This window comes from Halichoerus grypus, chromosome 4, assembly GCF_964656455.1.
Source record: "Halichoerus grypus chromosome 4, mHalGry1.hap1.1, whole genome shotgun sequence".
In the NCBI taxonomy this organism is placed as follows: domain Eukaryota; kingdom Metazoa; phylum Chordata; class Mammalia; order Carnivora; family Phocidae; genus Halichoerus; species Halichoerus grypus.
The window spans coordinates 31,421,410-31,449,277 of NC_135715.1; the positions used below are offsets into that span (position 1 = coordinate 31,421,410).

The 27,868-nt window shown below is 40.3% G+C and overlaps 1 protein-coding gene and 1 pseudogene across 6 annotated transcripts in view; one reads left to right on the forward strand and one right to left on the reverse strand.

Moving 5' to 3' along the window:
* Window positions 1-239: 239 nt before the first annotated feature.
* On the reverse strand, window positions 240-16,912 carry LOC144381565 (V-type proton ATPase subunit E 1 pseudogene; annotated as a pseudogene). The gene is made up of 2 exons (XR_013446925.1): window positions 16,785-16,912; window positions 240-5,681 (listed from the first exon to the last, which is right to left on the reverse strand). The product of XR_013446925.1 is annotated as a V-type proton ATPase subunit E 1 pseudogene (transcript).
* TBC1D4 (TBC1 domain family member 4) overlaps window positions 15,956-27,868 on the forward strand; it is a 177,112-nt gene continuing 165,199 nt past the window's right edge. For 2 of the 5 annotated variants that reach the window (XM_078070250.1, XM_078070251.1), the window contains exon 1: window positions 15,957-16,859. In XM_078070250.1, the coding sequence (XP_077926376.1) occupies window positions 16,362-16,859 (498 nt within the window). In that variant the 5' untranslated portion in view covers window positions 15,957-16,361. Of the gene's footprint in view, window positions 16,860-27,868 lie in introns of all 5 variants that reach the window. The other 3 variants (XM_078070252.1, XM_078070253.1, XM_078070249.1) reach the window with 2 other exon arrangements.

Genomic DNA, 27,868 nt, shown 5'->3' on the forward strand with positions numbered 1-27,868 from the left:
TTTTCCTACTTTTCATATGTTCTCCCCATCTCACACCTACTCCTCCTATGTTTGATAGTTGTATTGTCTACCTTATTAGACTATGTGACCAATAACATATTATACTCTCTCCTTTATATCCATTATTTAGTCTTAGTTCCATAGGTCAATATATATGCAATGCTTACCACCAGTCCTAATGTTGATGTCAAAGTCTGTCTAGCCATTTTAGTTGTTTGAAGCTCATTCTCTAGTAGATAGAAAGGGGCATGGAAACAATATTTGTTTTGTTCATTAATGTTTATAACTGTTTGTCTACGGTCTTTATTCTTGTATATAAGTTTGCATGGTACAAAACCCTTAGGTCACATTTTCTTGCCTTGAGTGTGTTAAATATGTCACTCTATTATCTTCAACCCATAAAGGGTTGAGGTAGAAAGATCTGGCAGTTGATATCCTTTCTCTCGTAAGTGATTAGTTGTTGTTGTTTGCCTTGATACAAAAGAATGAAGTTTTTCTTTAAAATTCATTTGTTTTACTAGAACAATTCTTGATGTTGGCCATTTTGGTGTCACTGTTTCCAGGTATGCTTTTCAATATATTTTCTAGGCTTTTTTGTTTTGTTTTGTTTTGTTTCCTTCAGGAAAATTTTCTTGGATTACTTTGTTCTATTCTATTGCTCTGGTTCTTTCCCTTGGATACTTCTGGCATACATATGTAGGAACTTGTCTTTTTTATCTGTTACTTTCTCTCAAATCTGTTTCACCTCCTTCTTCATTTCTTTTTGATTTTTAACATTTTTCTCCTCTTAAACTTTGATTTCTGCTAAAACAGTATTTGTTGCTTTTATATGCTCTTGTGTTTCTTGTTTATGTTTCCTTAAATTTTTTTTTTTAAGTTATGTCCTGAGGTCCCTCATTTTTCCCCCACATAAACCTTTTGTTTTATTAAATAAAGCACATTTACATATGAGGGAAACTACTAGGCCCAAATAACAGAAGCTACTCCTGCTATAATGAATGCTTGCCACATGCATATTAAATCAAAATAGCAGAGACTTTCAGGGGCTTATGTTACCCACTCAGGTCCCTGGGCTCTCCAAGCAATAGAAATATCCTAGAGACCAAGTTGGAAGTTCCAGGCAAGGCTTTTATCCGGGCTTATGCTTGAGCACAAAGGAGACAGCACGAAGGAAAAAGTTCTTCATGCTGGCTCTCCAAACAAAGGCTGGGGAAAATTTTTAAAGAGATTGAGGTGGGAAAGGAGGGATATCTAAGCATGTAGGGGCAGGGAGATACAGGAAGTTGGGCACAAAGTTTCAGTGGACAGAACATGTTTTGCCATGCATCATCATGTCTCATTAGCATGTTAAATCCCCACCCCTGAGTGTGCTTTTTAGTATTATAACGAGGGAACAAGTCAGTGAAAAAGTCAGCCCTGGAGTCCACCTTGGTGCAGACTGGTTTGGTTTGGTCTTTGCCAGTCTTCGTAGTGGAGTCCCTCCTTTGGTAAGCATCCTGCTTCTACACTCCTGTAGGTCATGCTACTCAAGAGGCATAGGGTTTCAGCTATCAGGGAGCGCTGTATTTTGTGGTCAGGACTGAGAGGACTCAAGTCCAGTCTCTGGTCTGTCTTACTTAAAACTTTCTAAATTAGATCTCTGGAGTTAGAGAGTGGGCAGAAGACTGGGTAAGTCACACAACCATTGTCTGATCCCCTCTACCTCATGCTCAAAACCACTGAAAGTTGTATTACTTCTAGAATTGGAGGCATGTTCCTGTTTGTTCAAGTACATCTTTCTCCCTATGTTAATGGTTAGAACAAAGGCAATAGCTACGGAAGAGGTATTCCACTGATAAATATAGAACTATATCAGAACAAAGAGGGGGTAACATAGAAAATCTTGTTTTTCCAAATATCAGATGCTTTCATAATATAGTCATATGCAGCGGAGAAAGCTCCACCTCCCACAGGCTTAATCCCAAAACTTTCTGTTGCTATTCATATCAAACAAGGCTCACCATACTTCTGGCATCATTCCTGAACTAAGAGATCCAGCTGGCTTTTTAAGGTATTGGAAAACTTTATTTTGTGACCTCCATTATGGATTTCAACACAGCTGGCTATTTACTGAGACAGGTAGGCCTCCTGATCAATTTAGACTTCTGCAATTTTGCCTATAGGGATCATTTTTTACACTTTAGCCTTTACTAAAAGGAAGTCCTGATTCAATGAACAGTCATTAGAAACCATAGCAGGAGGGCGGTGCTTCCAGCACTCAGTGGCTCGTTGTACATTTTATTACCACTTTGTTGAGCATCTGTTTTGCTTCTCTTAAGTCTGTAATAAGGTCATTTCTGGCTCAGAAGACTTTTAAATTTGCTTGGTTCAAGTTGGGCATTTAAATTTCCTTCTGCTACACAATCTGCATTTTTTCCTTTCATGATATTCTGTCACATTTAGTCTTTTTGTTTGCACAAGAGAACCTTTCTAGTGCTTTACATTTCCTTTGCCTTTGCCTCTTTTCCTTCTGCTTTCTCATTGTGTTCTTGTTCAATGAAAGCTATCATGCCTAATCTGCTATTGTGTGTCCATCTTGCTGAGGGCCATGGCAAAACCTAAGAGTTGGCTCAAGTTGATCTTTGAAGGGACAAATGAAAGAAATTTAGCAAAGTTCTTTGCATCTTTGCTTTAAAACCCCTGATTCTGGGGCTCCTGAGTGGCTAGTTGGTGTAGTGTCCGACTCTTGATTTCGGATTGGGGTCATGATCTCAGGTTCATGGGATTGAGCCCAGCAACCAGCTCAGCGCTCAGCGGGGAGTCGGCTTGAGGATTCATTCTCTCTCTCTCTCTCCCTCTGCCCTTCCCCCCTCCACTCTCTCTCTCTCTCTAAAAATAAATAAATAAAACTTTAAAAAAATAAATAAACCCCAGGTTCTTATTTTGCATTTTTTGAGTTTTTCTAATGCTAATTTATGTGTTTTTTTTTAATGGCTTTTATTCTTTTCTTAAAATTTTTTAGCTTATTTTGAAATACTAGATTTTACAGTTTCCCAATTTGTTGGCATGTCTTTCTGAAGTGTTTTCATCATAGTGTATGGGGATTTTATTCTGCCCCTTATTCCTTTTCTTCTTATAATAATTTTGCATGAAATTTGGCCGCAGTTCTTTTTTACTGCTTATTTTGAAAATGACATAAGTTTTCCCACACTTTTACAATGGGGGAGGTCCAAAAAGATAAATTTTCCCTTATTCCAGGAATCCTTCTGTTGTTTTTGCAGAGTAACAAGAAAAAAAAGAAGAAATAGATCTCTTCCAGAGATCTGCCTCTCACTGCCTTCTTTTTTTTTTTTTAAGGAAAGCAATGGACCACTTAACAAAGGAGAATTATTTTAGAACAAGGAATATCATAATGGGTAGCTGAGAAAGGAGTGGAATTTTAATAAAAGTTATGTATGGAGTTTAATAATCCAAAGCAGAATTTAATAATTCTTCTCTAGAGTTACAGCCATAACCCTGAAAAATATGGCCTCGTCTAACTAATCTGTTGCACACACATTAGAGCAAACAGTTGTGAAAACTTAGTAACTAATCCAGAAACAGTCCCACCATTTCTTGCAGTATTTTTAACCCCTGAACCATCGTTTTATCTTTCTTTCATACCCTCCCTTCATCCATTTGCTTAATAAATTTTCTAGGCCACCTTTTTCACTGTCTTCTCTTTAGTAATCTCACTATTAGATAATCTGCTATTTTGGCCAAGTTCTCTATGAAGCTAAATTTTGAGAAGAACTTATTTAAAATTCCCTAGAGTTTGTAAAAAAAAAAAAATGCATTCTATATATATTGTTTATTGGTTAGGTAATGACTACAAATCAACATATAGTTTATTCAATCTTCTGTTCAATTTTCATGTTGGGTGGTAATATTTATCCTTAAACAGATTTGGCAGTTCCTCTGATTGTGTAACAAAACCACTCATCTTAACGACTATTTTCTTTTTCAAGGGAGTGCTAAGTTTTCTGTATTATATTATTTCCTTGTTGATGCCATGGGCTAAGGTCAGAGTGCTGTAGATTTTGAAGCAAGATCTCCTCTCGGAGGGAGAAGTCCTTTCCACCGTCAGCCACGTGGGAAAGTGGAGGGTTTAAGCTCTTAGGAGGATAGAGCAGCGGCCTAAGGGCAGGCTTCTGGGGCCCTTGATCCTCTGCCCAAAGATGACCCTAGTTCTGTGAAAAGGGACTGTGTAGACTGTGAAGTAGGTGTATCTCACTTTTTACATCTTATGCTCAGTTTGCTCCTTTGAAGACTGGTGAGTGCCTTGATGGTTACCCAGTATCTGGGTAGCGAGGTGTCAGAACTGTAATGAGCTATAAGAAATGTCCTCAAGGGGGCATGATGAAACACTGTCCAGGTAGGGAGGCAGAACCATCGAAGGCTGTGGACTCTCAGGAGCTGTCATGTTTCAAATCTGGTGGAGCACCTCCATGAAAATAAAGGAGAGAACAAATATTGAAGTTCGTGGTCTAGAGTTTCAAGTGAGGGAGGAACCGGTAAAGGTGCCAGATGATTGGATTCAATACTGAGGCCCAGTATGGGGAGTATATGCGGGACAACCCCTTTCACGAGCCACCACATATACCGCAGAGGCGGACAGATGCCTAAAGGGCTTTCCTCTGAAGCTTCTTTTCAGAACACGAAACTATTTCATCAACCTTTTTCATTCTTCTTGATGGTTCCAGTATACTTTTATTTCCCTGAGATGATCCCATCTTTCATTTCACAGAGAAAATAGAAGTCATCTGATGGAAATTTCTCCAGTTCTTCATACAACATCTACCAAATGACCTGTATCCACACTTACTTCCTTTTCTTGGCTTTTTTGATAGAAGAGATATCCTACCTCTTGTTTAAGGATAATTCCTTCACCTGGTTTCTGGATTAAACGACTTCCTGTCTTGTCAAGGAATTTACTCCTTTACTTAATAAACACTTAATGAGTATCTACTTTGTAACAGACAGCATGCTCTATCCATTCTCTCTTTTGTAGATTCAACTGCTCTCCTTCCACTGGCTCCTTCCCAATAGCCTTTAACCATGCTCAACGCTCTCTCCCAGTGAAAAATCAACTAGGCCAAACCAACTGAAAAGAAAAATCTTTCACAATACCTCCTTCTTCAGCTACTAGCCTGTAGTTCTTCTCTTCAAAGCCAAACATCTCTAAAACACGGTCTGTACTCAGTGTTCTCATGTCTGCCTATCTTACTCATTCGGCAACCCACAGATTTCTAGCTACTGCTCTTATGGCTCCCAGTAAAAGTGCTTTCACTGTGGTCACCAAGAACCAGCTTGTGGCTAAACTGCATGGAACCACTTCAGTTCTCACTTTGATCTGTATGCAGCATTTAAAAATGTGGGCCACTTCTTCTTTCACAGGGTTTCTATGATACCACATTCTCCCTATGCGTCTGGTTCATCCTTCTCAGTCTTTTTGCAGGCTACATTTTGGTCTGTATTTCTCTTCAGTGTTGATGTTCCTCAGGGTTTCCTGGGCAATCTTTCCTTCTCTTCGTCAGCACATTATGGTTGATGTCATCAGCTTCTAAGACTGTAATTATCATCCATATCATGTAGGAAAGATACTTGACATTGTGTTGACATGAAGCTGCTGGAATCTCAAAGACTGTTTTGTTTAAATAGGCCTGTAAGGAGAAGGTCAAAATAAATCTGTGAATGAACCCTGATTAGCAATCTATTTCATGCCAATTAAATACCAGTGGAGTGACAAAAGAAAGTTATTAGGTTTATAGTAGTATCTTAGTCATCCCAGTGCTGGGTATATTTTACAACGTAGATGCGTACAGTGTACAGTCAATTGTTACATCGATGAAGTTTCACACAATACTGATGTAGTGCAAAAATACATGATCATAACAAAATGGAAAACAAACTTTAGAGTATCTATTTCCTTGAGTTAATGTTACATTCCGAAGAAGATGATGATGGTAATCCTTTTGTAATTAAAAGGTAGACTATCACAAAGAAGGTTCTTTTTGTCCTTCTCAGTAAACTGTCCAGTGATTCATATTTATAAGGGGCAGAACCTGTATATGTAAATTGAACATGGCCTTCTTCCCACCTGGCTAGTGCTGCATATTCTTTGTGGGTTTATGATATATGATTTATAAATATTATTAAATCTTCTCCTTTATCTTAACACCTGCGTTATTCTCCATTTACTTATCTAGATACATTGTCTGCCCTTCTCTCCTTTGCTTTATGCCTCGGAAGACTGTCCTTTGAGAACTATATCCCCTGTGCTCCTTTGGTTTGTCCACTGGGAGATACACCAGCAGGAGATGTAACACAGGAGGACAGCAAGGTCAGGGTATTTCTTCTCTGCTCCTGTCCTGCTCAGTGCCACATCTTGGGCAGTAGTTGTGTCCCTTCCCAGCTAAAGGTTCTGCTGGGCTGTGCCTCCCATGAGATTCCATTAACAGTTTTTTTACTATTGACTTTTTGGTCCTAGGTGTAATAATAGTTTCCCATTGTTGCAAGTATCTCAAATCCCTTGATATTCTGTTTTTTCCCATCATATCATCCCCACCTTTGTTACTCCTTTCATTCAAGTCTTAATTTGAACTCATTTACAGTGATTTTTTTTTTTCTTTCCAGGAACCTGACTGATATGACAGTGTTGTAAAATTAGCCCAGTGCCTTGCATTCTCAAAAGCACTTGTGTCAACAATTTTGTTTCTATTTGGGGTTCTCATTGAATAATGTGATGTGGGGGTCCTAACATTTTACCTATACTTCAATCAAGGCTCAAAGCTTGTATTTGTACTTTTGTATTTTTACTATGTGCTAAAGACTCTCAAACTTACATATCTAGCCCATATCTCTCTCCTAAGATTCAGAACTGTAGTTTAACTCCTCTGATTCCTCTGCTCTGATATCCCACAGTTACATAAAATTCCAAATGCCCAATTCCATTGCATCTCCTCATATGCCTGTTGAATAACTTCTCAGCCTGTTTCTGTCTGTGTAAAGTTAGGGGTCCAGAAACCTCTTTAAAATCTGAATACTCATGGTCTCTATGAATCTAGCCTGGTAGTACTTTTGCTAATACAATTCCCTTAGAACTCTGGGGGCTTTCTATATTTCAGATCAAAGCCCACACCATGCTCTAGAAGCCAAAGCCACAGTTGTTTTTTAAAACAGTTTTCTCCTTTTAGACTGATTTATTGCTACTTTGGTATCAGGCTTCTGTAGGACTATATCTTTGTGCTTTCAAAATGCCATTTTGTTTAGCTGAGAAAGCACCAATTTAAATTCCTTAGAAGCTTTAAAAAAGTGTCTTACAGCCATACCTTTGATTTGACCTTTATCCTTAGGCCGTGTCTTAATTTGAGAACCTTATTTGCTTAAGAACCTGTAAATAAGAGATAGTTTATATTCCAGACTGGCAGGTTCTAGCCTCTCAGTAACATCTACTGAAGATGTGACCCAAATCACTTCATTGCCAAAACAAGTCTTATGACCCATGCCTAAATTTAAGGGGGGCAGAGAAGAGCTATCTTCCCATGTGTCAGGATGCAGAGAAGATCAAATATTGGTAAACAGTACTAATACTCACTGCATAGTAAGCTGAACATCACAAAAAAGTTACAAAGAAAAGGCTGAAGGCTTTTAGAACAGGAGGCAATCACAGTTAGGATGTCATGTGATAAAAGACAATTCTTCTGTTTCTCTGTCAATGAGTGAAAGTTCATTGCTTCACTTTCTTTTACCGTTAGGAAATGGTCTGCTGGGGTTCCAAATTCAATCCTAGCTCCCAAACTGGTTGAGTTGGTAGAAACAACCCACAAGACTTCCAAGCTCTCCTCATCCCACAGATAAACCTAGATAACACCCACATCAGTGTAAATAACCCAGAGAACAACCCAAGACTGGCAGAACAGACTCTCCATAGCTAATCCTAGAGAAGAGGCCACAGCAAAAATGGCATATATCTCCTTAAAAAAAAAGAAAAAATAATAGTACTACTAATCCCACATGACTGTCATGAGGATTCTTTGTGCAGAGTAAATACTCAACAAATGGTGGCTATTATCTCATTTTTAGATCCATATAAAATAAATGTGTAAAAATGACTACTTCCAGGAAGAAAATGGGTTGCTGGGGAAAGGAGTAGAAGGAAGGCTTGTATTTTGCTATATTTATGTTTTTTGTAACCTTATTTTTTTAAGAGAGAGAGAGAGAGTGTGAGCAGGGGGAGGGACAGAGGGAGAGAATCTTCAAGCAGACTTCCTGCTGAGCACAGATTCCCCACATGGGATTTGATCTCACTACCCTTAGATCATGACCTGAGCCGAAATCAAGAGTTGGATGCTGAACCAATGGAACCACCCAGCTGCCCCTATTTTTTGTAACTTTTTGAATTTTCTACCATCTACGTATGTTATGTTATCTATTCCAAACAATAATGGGTTTTAAAAATACTATTCGTATATTTGTTCATTTTAATCTGTATTATATTAGAAGCTTGAAAGTTGCATTTTAAAATCATCAAGGAAAATATGAACCAGTTCATCCATGACAGACTTAAAATAGATTCCTTTTTAAGCTTCTTAGGGCCAATTAGAAATAGTAAGTAAACAAGAAGTCTTACAAGGGGACAGTTTTATTGTAGTACCAATATGCTTTTGGTGGCAAAAAATGTCACCAAGTTCAAGAGAAAATAGTCAATAATACCAATGTAAATCTACACAATTTTGAAGAGCATAAATGTGAAATTTCATTCAATGATAAAGGAGTGTTTAGTGGGGAAAATATCTAATCTCGCTACACTAATGTCTTCACTCAAATATGCAGTACTTCACGACGTGTGGCTGATTTCATATGCTTCGGTTGAGGTCTGGAGCTGTTTGACTTGAGAGCATGCATTAAATAAATGTTCATTTTAATTCTGTTTCCTTTCACCCCTCAAATAGGTTTTATAACAACCGAATTTTTTAGATAACTCGAAGCACTTCTGAATTATACAGTCAGACAAAAATAGGTATTGTAAAATTATCTCAGCCTTATGGTAAAAGAAAAATCTGTTTCCTCGGTAGAAATTTTTAACTTCTGAAACTAACTGATTCTGTCCTTTGGCATTTGAGAGAGCTTTAAATCCATTCATTCACCAGACATTTATTAATCACCTTCTGTTTGCAAAGCACTGTGCATTTGATTAGCAATCAGTTGCTATTCATTCCATTCATTTTCTATCACATTACTTTCATTACCCACTTATTTTGTGCTTCAATTTCCTAATTTAAAAAAAAATGGCACTTTTATAATTCTTGCCATCCATTTATCTGTCAAGAGCATTAATAAGTAATGCCTATATTTGGGGTGTGGGCTGGTGTAAATGAATAACTAGCTAAATTTGTGGCAGGTGTAATTTCTTTCAATATTCCATGAATGTTTGAAAAAAAATCTGTATTCCCTCTTTTTGTTACATTCAAAAAAGATAAATGATAAACTGGGAAAAACATATGAAATATATTTTGGACAAAATGTTACTATCCCTAATACCCTAATACAGGACAATTCTATAATTTGACCCTGGTTTAAAAAAAAAAAAAAGACAAAAGATATTAACACCAAGTTCTTCAAGGAGAAATACAGATGATCAATAGACATGATGAGACTATTATTTGCTATTCCCTTCTATTGTTTTCCCATTTTTTATTTTCCTAATTTCTAAACTTCTCTCTATTATTTTCTCCTCATATTTCTTTGGGCTTCTCCATGACATTTTTTCAATTTTTTTAAGTTGAATTTTTAGTTCATTTACTTTCATTCATTCATTTTTTTTTTTTAAAGATTTTATTTATTTATTTGTCAGAGAGAGAGAGAGGGAGAGAGAACGCACAAGCAGGAGGGAGCGGCAGGCAGAGGGAGAAGCAGGCTCCCGGCTGAGCAAGTAGCCTGATTTGGGGCTTGATCCCAGGACCCTGGGATCATGACCCGAGCCCAAGGCAGACGCTTAACTGACGGAGCCACCCAGGCATCCCCATTCTTTTTTTTTTTAATTTGATTTTATTATTTATTTTCATCAATACATTTACACGTATTTGACAAGTTTTGACATTAAATTACTTTTATCATTTAATTCCATGTATTAAGGAGCACCTGGGTGGCTCAGTGGGTTAAGCATCTGCCTTTGGCTTAGGTCATGATCTCAGAGTCCTGGGATCGAGCCCAAAGTTGGGCTCCCTGCTCAGTGGGAGTTTGCTTCTTCCTCTCCCTCTGCCCCTCCCCCTACTCTTGCTCTCTCTCTCTCTCTCTCACTCTTGCCCTCTCTCTCTCCCAAATAAATAAAATCTTTAATTTACCTTGAATAATAATCAGAAAACATGATCTATACGATAACAATTCTTTGGAATTTATGGGTCACAATCATGTGACACAGTGTATTGTCATTTTTTGTTTCTTTCACAGGTACTGTATAAAAATTTTGAATTTTCTATTCATCAAATTTATAGATCTGATTATATTTAGTTTATTTAATCTCACTGTATCTGAAAATGATTTGTTAAAATCACCACCTAAAAATGTTGATGTATTTATTTTTCCTGTCACTCTCTTAGTTGTTTTATGTATTTGAAAGCAATTTCCTTAGTGCATATGTGTTTAAAAATATCTTCTTAGTGCTTTCACTGGCAAATCTTTCTTTGTGACCCCCTTCATTAGCCTCAATTTCTATTTAATTGGATATGAAACCACTACTCTGGTTTTCTTTTCATTCTGTGCCTGATATATTTTCTTCTATGTATTTATTGCACATTTTCCATATGGCTGTGTTTTTAAAGTGATTCTGTAAACAACAGATTCTGGATCATTAAGTTGTTATCTTTTGGTGGGTTAGAGTAATTTACATTTATTATAGTTACTATTTGGAGTTAGTTTAGCCATACTATTGTAAATTTTCTATTTATCATACTTTAATTTTGTTTCCTTTTTTCCTCCTTCTTATTCCCTTTCCTTTTCCACTGGATGGATAAATATTCTACTGGTTTGGAAGTCATACATTGTATTTTGGTTCCCTAGTAGTTACCTCTTACTTATTCCTTCTTCATCTCCATCTCCCAAGTTTGGGAAAACTTCAAGTATCTAGAGCAGGAGAAACTGACTCAGAGCACATACTCTAAATCTTTTGCCTTTCCCAGGTCCTTAGCTTTTGAGACCTCAAGGCTAAGAATGGTATCTTTTGTTATCTGTATTTTGCTGTGTCATCCTTCCCCTGGAGCAGAGAAGATTCAGTGTCCTGGCTGTCCGGGCTGAGGGAAGGTCACAGGGAACAATGGAGGAAAAACCCTCTTATTATCTCAAAATTTTATTCAGTCACAAACTTCCTTCGTAGGAAGGTGCCTACGAAGCCCCAGAGAGTTAGCACATATGTGGTTGTGGATGGAGAGGCTGTCTGGATGTGGGAGTAGGGGAGACAGGTGCTTTATTTGCCACCTCCACTCAGAGCTCCATTACAATTGTTGGAAGGCATCCTATATTTTCTAGTACTTTATAGTTAGCTGGTAGATATATTTAGTGTGTTTATGAAATAAGCCAATTATATCATTTGGTATATCACTTCTGTGATATTAAAACTCTCTTTATAATCTTTGGTTTCTTCAATTCTAATTTGCTATTTATTCAATTCATATTACATGCTCAATATCGCTCAGCATCAGGGAAATCCAAATCAAAACCTCAATGAGATACCACCTCACACCAGTCAGAATGGCTAAAATTAACAAGTCAGGAAACAACAGATATTGGCGAGGATGTGGAGAAAGGGGAACCCTCCTACACTGTTGGTGGGAATGCAAGCTGGTGTAGCCACTCTGGAAAACAGTATGGAGGTGCCTCAAAAAGTTGAAAATAGAGCTACCCTATGACCCAGCAATTGCACTACTGGGTATCTACCCCAAAGATACAAATGTAGTGATCCAAAGGGGTACGTGCACCCCAATGTTTATAGCAGCAATGTCCACATAGCCAAACAATGGAAAGAGCCAAGATGTCCGTCAACAGATGAATGGATAAAGAATATGTGATATATATATATGGTGGAATATTATGCAGCCATCAAAAAAAAAAAACCACGAAATCTCACCATTTGCAACAACGTGGATGAAACTGGAGGGTATTATGCTAAGTGAAATAAGTCAAACAGAGAAAGACATGTATCATATGATCTCACTGATATGAGGAATTCTTAATCTCAGGAAACAAACTGAGGGTTGCTGGAGTGGTGAGGGGTGGGAGGGATGGGGTGTCTGGGTGATAGACATTGGGGAGGGTATGTGCTATGGTGAGTGCTAATGAAGGGGGGGAATTGGAGAGGGAGACGAACCATGGGAGACTATGGACTTTGAGAAACAAACTGAGGGTTTTAGAGGGGAGGGTGCTGGGGGGACGGGTTAGCCTGGTGACAAGTATTAAGGAGGGCACGTATTGCGTGGAGCACTGGGTGTTAGACGCAAACAATGAATCATGGAACACTACATTAAAAAATAATAATAATAAATTAAAAAAAAGGAACCTATTACATGTCAGCTACCTTGCTGGAGGAAAACATGGAACAACAACAACAAAAATAATCCCTCTCTCAAAATGCCCTTGGTAGCTGGGGGGGGGGGGGGACACACAGACAAATCACCCGATAATTACAAAGAATGTGTTAAGAGCTATAATAGTGGAACGCATAAAAAAGAGCAAAGAAGAGAGGGCCACTAACTCTGGGGAGATGAGAAACAGGTTCACAGAACAGTGAATTTTGAGTTGGGTCTTGAACAATGAATGGGTATTCAAGTAGTGAAGGACAGGGATGGGCAGGGGGGAGTTCCAGAGTTGGGGGGGTTATAGGAAGAAGAGCAACTGGGAGAGGAAGGTGCCTACGAAGCCCCAGAGAGTGAGCACATATGTGGTTGTGGATGGAGAGGCTGTCTGGATGTGGGAGTAGGGGAGACAGGAGCCAGATATAAGACTAGAAAGATTTGTGTTTTGAGCTTCAAAAAATGTATCTTCTTTTAGAGATTTTTAAGCAGAGAAGAAAAGTAGATGTTGGACAGGGACACAGAACGGAATAGAGAGAAAGAGAGAGAGAGATAGAGAGAGCACAAAGTCTTAGCAGCAAGGAAACAAGAACGAGAATCTAGTTTGCTAAAAATGAAAAAAAAAAAAAGAACACTTCTTTTTCTGCTTTAAAGTTAGAATGATCAGATTATCCTTAAAATGTCTTCTGAGTACCTTGGAAATATATATTACTACATATAAAAGAGTGAGAAATCTCTACACTACTACACTGAAGAAAAAAAAAGAATACTTTTTCTGCTTTAAAGTTAGAATGATCAAGAGATTGCAACAAACCTTTCCAGTCTTACACCACCACACTAGCTCAGGCTTTTATATTTCTCATGTGGTATAAATTTTTTAACTAGGATTTGACCAGATCTTACCACTTCTAATTAACGGTGACACCATTAATTTAGACTGGGATGTTAGAAGAGCACTATTTTTTTGTTTAATATAAGAGTTCACTTTTGGGTATCACAGGTGGTGGTGCCTATAAGACTAATTCAGGAGATATTTCTTGCAGATTATTGGAAATGTTTTTCTGAACATATTCTTTAGCCTTTTTTGGGGGGTGGACTGGGGTTGATAATGGAAGGGTTGGGGGTCAGAGGTTGATTTATTGCTCCACCATTTAGTAAACATCATAAACCTGCATATTCTTTGTAATTCCTACCAAACATTTTAAAATTATGTCTTGTCTTCTTATCTTCAGTGATCAAATATATAATGGAGTACTTTTCATGTGCATGCAATTCTGTAAGGTCCTACGGGTGCTACAATGGGGGTAAGTATAACTTACCATCTAGTTCATGCATGTAATAAATCCAAATATATAAATGATAATAAGACAAATCATATAAATATACTACAGTATAATAATTTTATTGGACAGGAGAAGATTAACAACAGGGTAGCAAACAACCCCATAATCTCAGTGGCTTAACAGAACCAGAAAGTTTATTTTTCACTCATAAGCAGTGTGCTGTGGGCCCAGGAGATTCTCCAGCACAGCGGTCCTTGTGTTGGCTCAGCATTCTGGGCTTTGATCATGAGCAACCTCCATATGAACAGGTTTCCGTGATGACCACTGGAGGGGAACAGTGGGCTGGAGGGGCAACTACTGGCAATTAAATGCTTCTATTGAAGATGTGACCCAAGTCACTTCACTGCCAAAACAAGTCTTATGACCCATGCCTAAATTTAAGGGGGGCATAGAAGAGCTATCTTCCCACGTGCCAGGATGCAGAGAGGATCAGATAGTGGTTGACAGTAATAATACTCACTGCATAGTAAGATAAATATCGCAAAAAAGTTACAAAGAAAAGGCTAAAGGCTGAGCAGGAGGCAATCACAGTTAGGATATCACGTGATAAAAGATAATTCTGTTTTTCTGTCAACAAGTGGGAATTTATTGCTTCACTTTCTTTTACCATTAGGAAATGGTCTGCGGGGGTTTCAAATTCAATCCTAGCTCCCAAGCTGGTTGACTTGGTAGAACTCACAAGATTTCCATGCTCTCCCCAGATCTTTGTTCTTTTCTCCCTCTTTTTTTGGATCCCACATATGTGGCCTAGGGAAATGGAATTTGTAGAAGAGAGTTACTGGTAAGGTTCTAGAAGGTTTCAGTCTGTATTCCAGGAACTTTTCACTGCATCTTGAAGACATGGGTCTATTTTGCACAAAGATGAGGTGGAGTGGTTAAACCAAGTGACTAAACCTCAACAATTAACAAGGTCTCCATCTTGGAGCTTAGATGCTTATTTACAAGAGAACCATCAGGGTGCAACCAGAAATTCAGCATAGGAATAATGGCAACTGCTCATAGTCATCTTACATAAATAGGATAAAAAATAACTCCAGGACCTTACAGAAAGTGAGCATACCATTAAACTAAAAACAGTAAGAAACCTTTGGGTTTTGGGTTTACATTCCTTACTTTGGGGAAAATTGGGAACTTTCACTGTCTTTCCCATTTATTTTGTTTACTTATCGAATTCTTCATCATAATTCGGTAAGAGCAAAAAGAACGAGAATCTAATTTGCCAAAAATGAAAAAAAAAAGAATACTTCTTTTTCTGCTTTAAAGTTAGAATGATCAAATTATCCCTAAAACGTCTTCTGAGTACCTTGGAAATATATATTACTACATATAAAAGAGTGAGATATCTCTACTCAACCTCTGGACTGGGCATATGTGATGGATAGAATAGGATTCTTTTGGGTAGTTATTTGGAAATAAGATTCAGAAATTATCATGCAAGCTTCAGAAAGAACTGAAACCATGCAAATACTGTTCGTAAAAAAGAAATCCCAATGCCCGCTGGAGAGGGGCCCCCTCGCCAGGGGGCAGGAGGGAGGCGCAAGGGGACGGAGATGTCGGAGACCCGGGAGAGGCGGTGTAGATCCGGGCAGTGCCCGCGCCCGCAGCAGGACTGCTGCCCCAGGGGCGGGGTGGGACAGGGGCCGGAGGAAGAGGCGGAGAGGCGACTTCACGGAAAAAAAAAAAAAAAGAAAAGCTTTTACAGGCGACGCTCTCCGCCCGCCGGACGGGAGGCGGGGTAGCAGCTCGATTAAAGTAGCAGCCTGGAAGGAAGGAAGGAGCGAGGGAGGGCCGGGAACAGTTGGGAGGAGGAGCCGCGAGCTGGGCCGCGGCGACAGCAGGGGGGAGCGGCCCCGCGTGGCCACGTTTTGGTTTTGTTGTTTTCCAGTGGACCAGTTCTCGCAGGCCCTTCCCGAGGACTGATCGCGCCGAAGCCCGGCGGCCCCGACCTTCCAGGTGACAGCCGGTCACCCTGGTAGGAGTCAGCTCCGCCCCAAGTCACCCGCCCGCCCACAGCCCATTCCCCGCCCAGCCTCCGTCTGCCTGCCCCGGGCGAGCGCGGCGGCCGCAGCGGCTCTGCGGCGCTGGAGCCGGCGGCGACGGGCAGCGGCGCGGTGCCCGCGGCGGAGGAAGGAGGAAGTGCGGCTCCCTAGGCGCTAGCGCGAGGAAGGAGGATGACGATTTAACCCGCGCTCTCCTGCCAGTCGGGTTACGGGACGCCCCCGCCGTGCCCGCCGCCCGAGCCTCCGAGCCGCGCCAGGGGGAGTGCCGCATGGGGCAGGGCCGCTGAAGCGCGGAGTTCGTGGTCTTGCCGTGCCAAAGAGGGCGCGGGGGTCGGGTGCGGCAGTTGGCACAGTTTCGGCAGCGCCTTCAGCGCGGGAGTTGGGGGCGCGGCACGCCTACGCGGCCGCCTCGGTGCCTTCGTGAGGCGCGAGTTATGGAGCCCCCCAGCTGCATTCAGGATGAGCCGTTCCCGCACCCTCTGGAGCCCGAGCCGGGCGCCCCTGCGCAGCCGGGCCCCGGGAAGCCGGGCGACAAACGGTTTCGGCTGTGGTACGTGGGGGGGTCGTGCCTGGACCGCAGGACCACGCTGCCCATGCTGCCCTGGCTCATGGCTGAGATCCGCCGGCGCAGCCAGAAGCCCGAGGCGGGCGGCTGCGGGGCGCCGGCCGCCCGCGAGGTGCTCCTGGTGCTCAGCGCGCCCTTCCTGCGCTGTGTCCCCGCTCCGGGCGTCGGGGCCGCGGGGTGCCTAGGCCCCGCGGCGACGCAGCCCAACCCGGCGGTGTTCATCTTCGAGCACAAGGCACAGCACATCTCGCGCTTCATTCACAACAGCCACGATCTCACCTACTTTGCCTACCTGATCAAGGCGCAGCCCGACGACCCTGAGTCGCAGATGGCCTGCCACGTTTTCCGCGGCACAGACCCCAATCAGGCAAGACGGCTGCTGGAGGCGCGGGGGAGGGTCCGGCGCACTGGGGAGGAATAGCCGGGCTGGAGACACTGGGGCGCCTCAGGAAGGGCTGACTGACTGTGGTCAGGCTGCTGGCGCGCGCCCTCCACGTGGCGCGCTCGAGCGTCCGCTCCTCCGGTCCCAAGGACCAGGAGTCGCGCAGCTAGCGTTCGAGGGTGGGCGGGGTGGCGGGAGCGGACCCCACGCTGGAGCAGGAGAGAGGGAGGGAGGCGGAGAGTGGTCCCGGGGTGGTGGAGGAGCGGGTGCGCCCCAGGAGGACGCGGCGAGCAGCGCGCGTCTCGGGAGGACTGCGGTGTTTGGGGTGTGCCTGGAGGAGGGAAGCCTGGCTTTGGCCTTGTGTTTGCGTCTGTACGTGTGTGAGAGGAGACACTGGAGAGAGTTGGGGTCCTCAAGGCCCTGCACTCACTCTCCGGCTTGGTCGAGTCCTGCCCCTTAACCCACGTGGAACGTTGAGTCCTAGTTACAGCAGCACCTGCAGGACTGGGGGCTGTGAGGCTATTTGGGAGCAGGGTTTAGGGAAAAGTTGGTTGACAACGATGTCAGATTGTCAGCAAGCATGAATCTGCGTTTAGATGTTGAGGATGTTGAGTGGAAAGAAAACTTTTTTTTTTTTTTCCGGTTTTTTTTTTACGCACTAATTGGAGACAGAATCAATACCAGCTTGGGTGATTTAAAAAGCAGTGTCGTAAAAGAGGCCAAAATCTATTTTCTAATATTTTTCCAAAGTCTACTAAATTGAGGTGTCTGTTACCAAACAGTGCATTTTTACTTCCTTAAAAACAGGCACGCCCCTTTATCTAATGGCTAGGGGAATCTAAACAAAACTTTATAACAGTGATTGTGTCTTTGAAAACTAGTTTTAAAATAAAAGTGTAAAGAGTTTTTACTATGTGATAAGCCCCCAAAATGCTATTCTAAAAATAGCTCTTTAATGTTTGCAAAGTACTTTAGGTTCTTTAGAAAAATAATGTTGTCTAAATATAAATAAAGTCTCAGTTGCAACATATGGCAGTTCCTTTGATAGCTGGGGAATTAATAATAGTCAAAGGAGAAAAACATCCTGCAAATAAGACTTTTTTTCTTAATTCATTATTTTAGTATCTGTCATTGAAAGAGTTTTTTACAAAAGGCCTGTGGCTGAATTGAAGAAAATAAAAGCTCATTGTCTTAGATTTCATCAGTTATTTTGTAAGCTAGTTTAATACTTTAACATTAAAAACTCCCAGTATGAAGAGAGCAATTTTAACTTATATGACTGCAGTTAGATGTATGTTAAAATACCATTTTTACAAATTGTCTCAACATTCCAACCATGATTAAAATGAATTTCATTTTGTGCTTATTTGTTCAAAGCTTATTTTTAGCTTTCACCTCTGTTGAAATGGGAGTACAGCATGTTCTTTATATTTGGAAGTTATCACTAATTTTATTGTATTAAGATTTTTGGGTTCTGTCAATAAGGAGGAAGAAATTGCATTTTCCCAGGACTGTAAGGAATGTTTTATGATTTTGGGTAGTTTATGTTAAAGTTATTTTCTTCAGATCTGATACATGACACATCATGGCTAATTTCAGTGATGGTCAAAGTTTGCTTACGGGTCATGGCACTTTGAATTCTTGACAGTTGAGTCCTTCCCAGATTCATTGTTAGGGGATCAATTAAAAACATGCCCCCCCCCCCCCCCCCCCCCGCTTTTTAACCTTAATTATGTATTTAGGTGTTTGAGGCTGAATGTGCTATTATTTTACAAATAATAACATGCTTAGGCTCATTTCTCCCTTTTGATCCTGTAGGAACAGTGGCAACCATATGTCCTTTTGATAAAAGAGAAAAAAACCCTAACTTTTCCTGTTTATTGCCATTTCCTTGTTGAGTCTTTGATCTAAAGATACGGATTCCAGTTTACTCTGAACCTAGAGCATCCCTGGTAGAGGATCCTTAATATGAAAGGCCAGATGGTTGTTCCATGAAGGATTATCTCCAGCCATATATCAGGGTTGCAAACTCAAATGCCTGGGATTTGGTTGAGTGAGGTGGAGGTTGAGTGAGGACCGAGGACCATGGAATGATGGTCATTTCTCAGGGAGTTACTCAGCACCAGTTGCAAATTGCATTAACAAGATACAAGCCTAGTGTTGCCAGAGCCTCTGATTTCCTAAGAGTGGAAGTCTGGATTTTTAGGTATGACTTCATATTTTAAAGCATTAGCAAATGTTTTAAACATTTAAGATTCCTATCTGGACCCAACAAAACACATCTGAGGTTTGGATTCAGAGATTTAAGGGCTGCCATTTTGTTTTTCATAAATATTTGTTGAATGGACAAGTGCAATCATCAGACACTGTGTGCTTTTTGCCACTTTTCCGTTTGGGCATCTGGATTCACTTGATGTGGCTCTCATAGTGGGCGTAGGGCCATTCTGGGGGAAGGATTGTTAAGTAACATTCTCAGAAGTGATGTTTCTACAGCTGAACTGGTTAAAGGGATATTCCTCACATTGTTTCCATCTAGGGGTATGCTTCATATAGAGTAGGCTCTGGGTGGTTCTAGGCACCTTTGAAATCAGAAGGAAAAAGACCTACTGTTTGCTTTGCTCCTGAGTTCTAAATTTGAAGGGGAGAAATCTTTAGTTGGACTTTAAGATCATTGTTAAGAGTCTCTGGTCACTGAAGAAAGTAAGGATGGTAGCCTAGAGGAGTAGGCCTCCAAACATCCATGAATAAATTTGCCTTTGGTTTGTCTCTCATGTCTGTCCCTTTTCTGAAATGGGCCTGTCTGTAGGATGGCCATATAATTCATTGTTTAATCTAGGGTGATTTTTTAAAAAGATTTATTTATTTATTTGAGAGAGAGAGAAAGAGCACGTGTAAGCAGGGAGAGGGGCATAGGGAGAAAGAGAAGATTTAAGCAGCCTCACCACTGAGCGTGGAGCCCAACCTGGGCTTGATTTCAGGACCCTGAGATCATGACCTGAGCCAAAATCAAGAGTTGGAGTCTTAACTGACTGAGCCACCCAGGCGTCTCTAATCTAGGGCAACTTTTACTGAGAATAGGGACACCACTAATAATTACACAAACATTACAAGTGTAAACCTGGACCGTGTAGGGCAAACCAGGATATACGGTGACTACAGCTGAATGGCAAAGTTTGTGTTTATGCCTAGCCACTGAGATGGGGGATTGTAGTTTCCATATAAGAAATGATAAGGTTTTGCAGAGTATCTGCTCATATCTTTTGGGGGCTGGATCTACATGTGACCTCTGAGATGGGAGAGCTGTGTTAGTAGCTTGGGTCTGTTGTGGGGAGTTGCCATGGTGGTGTGCCCTCTGGCTCCCCCTCTCTTGGTGGGTCAGAGTCAACTTAAGGATGTGGGTCTAAAGGAGCACTCAGCCAGAATGGCCTAATGAAGAGCTGTTTCTCCCAGGTGCAAAGAGAGGTGGAAGTCAGGAGCAAACCAACCAGTTCCAGATCAAATATATGCCTGTGCAGATTGGTTCCCATTTATTCAAGCCTGTGTGGTCCTGCACAGGAGGAATGTCAGCTTTAGTACATTCCAGCCAAACTTGGGTATTTGAGTTAGTGAAAATACTTAACTGTACATAATTAAAAAAATCCCACTGGCATAAATTGAGATATAGATTTAAAACTGGTTGAGGAACCAAGAATATCTGATTCTCTATCTAAGATCTAGGGTAGGTCACTAATATTCAAATTTTTATCTTTATCTACTTTCAGAAAGAGACTATGTAGCATTATCTCAGTTTCCCAATTAAAAAGCAGAAATTATTCCAAGTTATGTCTATTTTACCATATGCAAAAAAGCAAGAGTTGTTAGTGTTTATAAATATTGTTGGAGATTAAAGGTGTTAATTATCATTTGCATGAGACTGCATGAAAATTATATTTCAAGATTATAGAATGAGCAATCATTTAAAAAACAAAAACACGATTACTATAATTTTTGTTGATTTTGTTTATGTATATATTTCCTGAAGCTTGCAAGAATGTAATTTCAAAGAGATTTTATAATTTGTGTTCTTAAAATTCTTTTTTTTTAAATTTATTTGACAGAGAGAGACACAGCGAGAGAGGGAGCACAAGCAGGGGGAGTGGGAGAGGGAGAAACAGGCTTCCTGTGGAGCAGGGAGCCCGATGCAGGGCTCCATCCCAGGACCCTGGGATCATGACCTGAGCTGAAGGCGATGCTTAACGACTGAGCCACCCAGGCGCCCCGTGTTCTTAAAATTCTTGAAAATGAACTTGACACCAGTTTATTTGAGCTCTAAGTTCTCTAAATCTGTAATATTTTTGTTCCTCATAAAATATTTATTATTTTCTGAGCTTTATTCAGGTAACCAATTTTCAGTTTACTTCTGTTGATAGTTTTCAAAAGGGGCCCTTTCTCAGAAGTTCTTACTCATAGCTGATGGGAATATACTAGTCAGGAAACAAAAGAAATAGAAATCTGGAAGTTTTCACATTTCTCTGCCTGCTTTCTGAATAGTCTGTGCCATCCTAGACAGGTAGATCTCTCTCCCTTCATGTTTGCTGTAGTTGCTTTTTTGTTGTCCCCCCACCCCCCTGTCCTGATTTGAGTTGGAGGTTGATTTGCCCTGGCTCCATTCCATGGTAGAATCTTGACCTTGATATCTGGGGGAAAGGTAAAAAATGTGTGCCCAGAGCCTCCCAGTTGTGAGGCAGTGTTAGTTATAGTGAAGATTGAGACTGGTCAGTATTTGGGCTTGTTTATCATAAGCCAAAGCTCTGGTTCTCAAACTTGAGTATTTATCAGAATTACCTGCAAGGCTTGTTAAAACACACGACAAATCCCCCCCCCCTCAATTTCTGATGCTATCAAGTTCCCCCAATGATGATGCTCAGTCTACTGGCCTGGGGAGCACAGATCGAGATCCATTGCCCTCAATGATTTTATTCATTTGTTGGGTTATATGACCACATTTGTTCCCTTAGTTATTTTTGCAGTTCTCAGACCTGGAAGTTCAAGGTAAGTGTGAGGAGGAATAATATCTGACTACAGAAGGTTTTTAAGAAACTTTTCAATTTCTAGCTAAATGGCTTTGCAGATCTTCCCTAGATAGACATTATTCTGCCAGGCATCCTAAGACTATCCATATGTTGAATGAAAACTTTACTTTTCAAGTTTTAAGTTTTGCAAATGGAATAAACAGTTTTTTAGGAGTATGTCCCAATGTTAAATTATGATAAGATTTTGCAAAAATTAAAGGTTTATTTATTTATATCCAGAGAAATAACAGCATTCAGCATGTTTTGTATACTGGCTGTTTAAATCAAGCAGGGGTGCCTGGGTGGTTTAGTCGGTTGGACGTCTGACTCTTGATTTCAGCTCAGGTCATGATCTCAGTTGTCCTGGGATTGAGCCCCACATTGAGCTCTGTGCTCAGCTTGGAGTCAGTTTAGGATTCTCTCTCTCTCTCCCTCTCCTTCTGCCCCTCCCCCCACTCACACTCTCTCTAAAATAAACAAATGAAATCTTAAAAAAAAAAAAAGAAAATCAGGCAAAAAGAAATATAGAGTTAACAATTTGTTGGATAAGATTATGGCCACTCTGAATAATTAGTGCAAACAATGTTTACTCATTTTTTTTTCTTTTTTTCCCCAATCCCAGGGTCTTTGTTTTGTTAAAATCATCTGGATGGCTGTTTTAGAGTCCCATTTCGTTTGGGCCATGTTGGCATGTCTGAACCAAGTCAACATGCCAGTTACTTAGGTGTAGCCTCTTGTAAAATGAGGGACAGATCAGTTGTAATTTAAGTTAGTAGCATATTCAGAATTATTGAGCAGGAAAAAGATTTTGCTGGAAATATGGTCAACATGACATATTAATAACACATCCAGAAGCATCAACTAAGGATGTCCTTGGCTTGTTACTTTAAGGTTATAATGTGATACTATACACCATAGTATGTCTGAGTCACTTTTCCATGCATTTCCTTAGAAGCTAATATTTATTGAACTCTTTTTTTTTTTAAGATTTTATTTATTTATTTGACAGAGAAAGAGACAGCCAGAGCGGGAACACAAGCAGGAGGAGTGGGAAGGGGAGAAGCAGGCTTCCTTCCGAGCAGGGAGCCCAATGTGGGGCTCGAGGCGGGGCTCGAGGCGGGGCTCGAGGCGGGGCTTGATCCCAGGACCCTGGGATCATGATTTGAGCTGAAGGCAGACGCTTAACGACTGAGCCACCCAGGCGCCCCATTTATTGAGCTCTTTCTGGGTGATGGTACTGCCCCCTTAGTGCTTTTCCTAGGTTATCACATTTTATCTTTACAGTAATTGTGCCAATTATATACCAGTATTCCTCCTGTTTTACGGAGGAGAAAACTGAGGTGTAGAAAGTTTACATTGTTGCCCCAAGGACACAAGATTTGTAATAGGAGAAGCAGTTTCCAGGCCAGGCCGACCGACCGACTCTAAAGGCTGTTTTCTTATCTTCTACTGTAGAATGCAGTTGTTGAAAAATGAGCTTTTAGTTGTTAGTGTTAGAAACTTTTTTTTTTTTTTTTTAAAGATTTTATTTATTTATTTGAGAGAGCGAGAGAGAGCACATGAGAGGGGGGAGGGTCAGAGGGAGAAGCAGACTCCCTGCTGAGCAGGGAGCCCGATGCGGGACTCGATCCGGAGACTCCAGGATCATGACCTGAGCCGAAGGCAGTCGCTTAACCAACTGAGCCACCCAGGCGCCCAGTGTTAGAAACTTTTATACTATCACTTTTCCCACTCTTTTTTTTAATATAGTAGTGTTATTTTCCAGCTTTATTGAGGTATAATTAAAAAATAAAAATTGTATATATTTAAAGGGACAATGTGATGTTTCAATATATATATCAAATGAAATGATTACCACAAGCAAGCTCATTAGTATATCCATCACCTCACATGGCTATCTTGTGTGTGTGTGTGTGTGTGTGTGTGTGTGTGTGTGTGGTGACAGAATTTGGTGCGCCTGGGTGTCTCAGTCGGTTAGGTGTCTGCCTTCGGCCCAGGTTATGATCTCAGGGTCCTGGGATCCAGCCCCGCATCGGGATCCCTGCTCGAGGGGAGCCTGCTTCTCCCTCTGCCTCTCTGGCCACTTGTGCTCTCTCTCCCTCAAATAAATAAATAAAATCTTAAAAAAAAAAAAAAATTCAAGTATACAATGTAGTATTTTATTAACTATAGTCACCGTGCTGCCTGTACATTAGATCTTCAGAACTTATTCATCCTACATCACTGACAGTTGGTACCGTTTGACCAATATCGTTCCATTTCTGCCATCCCCCAGCCCCTGGAAACCACTATTTTACTCTGTGCATTTATGAGTTTGACTTTTTAGGTTCCATATGAAAATGAGATCATGCAGTATTTGTCTACTTTTTTCCACTTTTGTATTAAAAATATCCACAGTTAAGTATGCTTATTAAATTTGTAAAATAATAATTATGCTTGGTGCATGTTTGGATATAGTTATGCCTATATATATAGGCAAATGAGAAGTAAAAGTTCTACATGATTTCTTAGGCTGGGGAAGTTGAACTCTGGTGTATCTTTTATGTAGTGTCCTTAGGAAAGCAGGGAAGTAAATTATGACAGTCTCTTTGTAACCTCTGTAAGTACAGGTTAGAATAAAAATTTAGAATAAGTTTAGGAAAGAATATAAAGTCTTTAGGATGTGTATTTAAGAACAGGTACAGCTATGCATTATATAAAGTATATATAAAGTATATAAACACTATAAAATATAAGAAAGTATAAAGTTTAAACTATTAACTGTATTATAATATGAAAGTATACAATTATATAATATAAAACATAAAATTATAAGATATAAAAATAATGCACTGACCATCATTATAAAACATATACGATCAAGCAAGAAACACTGGAACCAAGTTGTGCTATCATAATTACCTTAAGTTAAAGAGAAAAGAATATGTAAATTTTATTTTTTTTTATTTTATTTTTTTAAAGATTTTATTTATTTGACAGTGAGAGATACAGCGAAAGAGGGAACACAAGCGGGGGAGTGGGAGAGGGAGAAGCAGGCTTCCCGCTGAGCAGGGAGCCCGATGCAGGGCTCGATCCCAGGACCCTGGGATCATGACCTGAGCCGAAGGCAGACGCTTAACGACTGAGCCACTCAGGTGCCCCAAGAATATGTAAATTTTTAAAAAAGATTTTATTTATTAATTTGGGGGGGCAGAGAACACCAGTGCGGGGGAGGGGCAGAGGGAGAACCTGACTCCCTGCTGAGCAGGGAGCAGGACACTGACATGGATCTCCATCCTAGGACCCTGAGATCCTGACCTGAGCCAAAGCCAGATGCTTTTTTTTTTTTTTTAAAGGTTTTATTTATTTATTTGTCAGAGAGAGCAAGGGGACTGGCAGGCAGAGGGAGAGGCCGGCTCCCCGCTGAGCACGGAGTTTGATGTGTCCATCCCAAGATGCTGGGATCATGACCTGAGCTGAAGACAGACTCTTTTTTTTTTTTTTTTTTTTTTTTAAAGATTTTATTTATTTATTTGAGAGAGAGAGAATGAGAGAGAGAGCACATGAGAGGGGGGAGGGTCAGAGGGAGGAGCAGACTCCCTGCAGAGCAGGGAGCCCGATGCGGGACTCGATCCCGGGACTCCAGGATCATGACCTGAGCCGAAGGCAGTCGCTTAACCAACTGAGCCACCCAGGCACCCTGAAGACAGACTCTTAACCGACTTAACCACCCAGGCGCCTCAAGAATATGTAAAATTTAAAGTCAAATAAAGCCCAATGACTTGATGGGCTAATGTATGATTTTGCAGGAGTTCAAGTAGAGAAAAGTGGTTTCGAAAAAAAATCACAAGGTCCATAGTAACACTGGGATGCTGACCCTGTGCTGTGCCATAGTCCTGTTGTTTTGGAAAATAACATCTTTTATCACATTGAATTTAGGTTGTTAGTATAAATGGTACTGGTTTTGTACTTGTGTTTACTTTGTAAATTCATTTTGGCTTTAGAGTTGTTTAAAAACTAGCTCTATAAGCATATGAAGTTTATATCTAGATTTTTGTGAACATATTTAAATAAACTAACTGTGAAATAATGATGTAAACCTCTTAAGTTACCTTTGAAAGGATACTGAACAACCCATAAGTTTGGAAAACTCTGGGTTTAAACTTTTAGTTGTTATTTAATGTATTCCCTGATAATCTATAATCATGTGATAGAAGGGAAAAAATGTGGGATTAAAATTTTGGTTGGTTTAATTTCAGATCATCTTAACACAGGTTTTTGCAGCCGCACCAAGAGGATATGGGAGTTACTATTTTTTAAGTTACTGATCTCTTCTGAGTTTTATTTCTTGTAAGAGGTTGGGTTGGAAAGAGGATCTCCAAGTAATGGGATTTTCCCAGCTAAATATAGAAGCCTAAATTTGCTGCTCCAGTTCTTTTACTTTGTGGCTGCCCTTAACTAGTTCAATAGTTTCCACTTTGAAACTGTTGTGAATTTTTACATGAATTTCTAAAATTCTCAACGTTAGAACCATGGAACTTGTATTATCAATATCACTTTGGAGGAGTTTATTATCAATTTTAGTTTCTAAGTCAAGCTGTACTTCTGGGCAAATCAGGCATTCTTTTGCATCTCACCATTGTATCTTCATAAACATTTTCAGTAACAGGTTATATGATTTGGACAAATACCTTTATGACCTAGGCCTTTTATAAGCCAATAAGCAAATTTGTTTTCAGGCCCTAGATGGCTTCCAGCTTTTTCAATTAACCTCTTGCCCTGGTTTCAGACACTTCATTCTCATTAGCTGGGCAGCCCAAGAGATTTTCCTGAATTTACCTAAAATTAAGCTGATGGCCTTCCTGCTTGGTTTTCTGAATATTTCTTCCCATTAGGTCTTCAGGAGTGTGCTCTGTGCCTGTTGGGATACCTCATCACTCTGTGCTGGGCCTCCCTGATCCTGCTGCTCACTCTGAAGATCAGCTAGGGCCTATTGCCTAGCTCTTTAAATGTTGTGCACTGTCTGCTTGATTGAATTGTTTTCCGGTTGTAGAAGCTAGTCTTCCCTCTTCTGAGAGATGATCTGGTGTCTGGTCCTTGCCCTTTCCTGTTGGCTTCTTCCAAGGCTATTAACCATTGTGTACTGATTTTATTTTAGTTTTCCTATGGAATTTTGCAAAGGCCTGTTGACATGAACATAGCTTAGCAGTAATAGTGGGCATGACTCCTCTGTGTTCTTCCATAATTCTTTTTTGTTTTGTTTTGAAGTTTGTTTATATATTTATTTATTTATTTATTATTTAGTAATCTTACCCAATGTAGGGCTCAAACTTACAACCCCAAGAACAAGAGTCACATGCTCTACCAACTGAGCCAGCCAGGCACTGCTCATCTGTAATTCTTTTATCTAATTTGAGGCATGTTCAATAGGCAGATCTCTGGTTTCTAATACCACTATTAAAAACAATATGAAAATGGATGATATTATATTCTATTTTTTGACACAGCCCTTTATATTTTAACTTCCCCATTGATTGTAAACCTTTTCCAGAGGTCAGATTATTCTGTTAAAATAATAAGTGGCATCTGACAAATTTGCTTATTCTATATTCATGTAAGTACAGTGTGTTAGTTATAGCAGTAGAGACTAGTAATAGCAACATTGAATAATATCCATTAGGGATCTGGGAATTAGTTAATTGGCATTAAACCTGTTCTCTTAGAAGTTAGATTGGAGATATATATTTGAAATTTATTATTTGTTTTGATTGTGAACAGGACTAAATAAAATCTGTCTTAATATATGAGAAAATATAGGAGTTCTTTAGAATAAAGAGTATAAAAAACAATCTTTAATTTCTCAAGTAGTCTTACCTAAGCCCACCTTATATTGTAACTGCTTGTTGTCTCTTTTGCTTGATCTACCACAATTACCCAGCATTTGGTTCTGTCTTTGGGAATTAT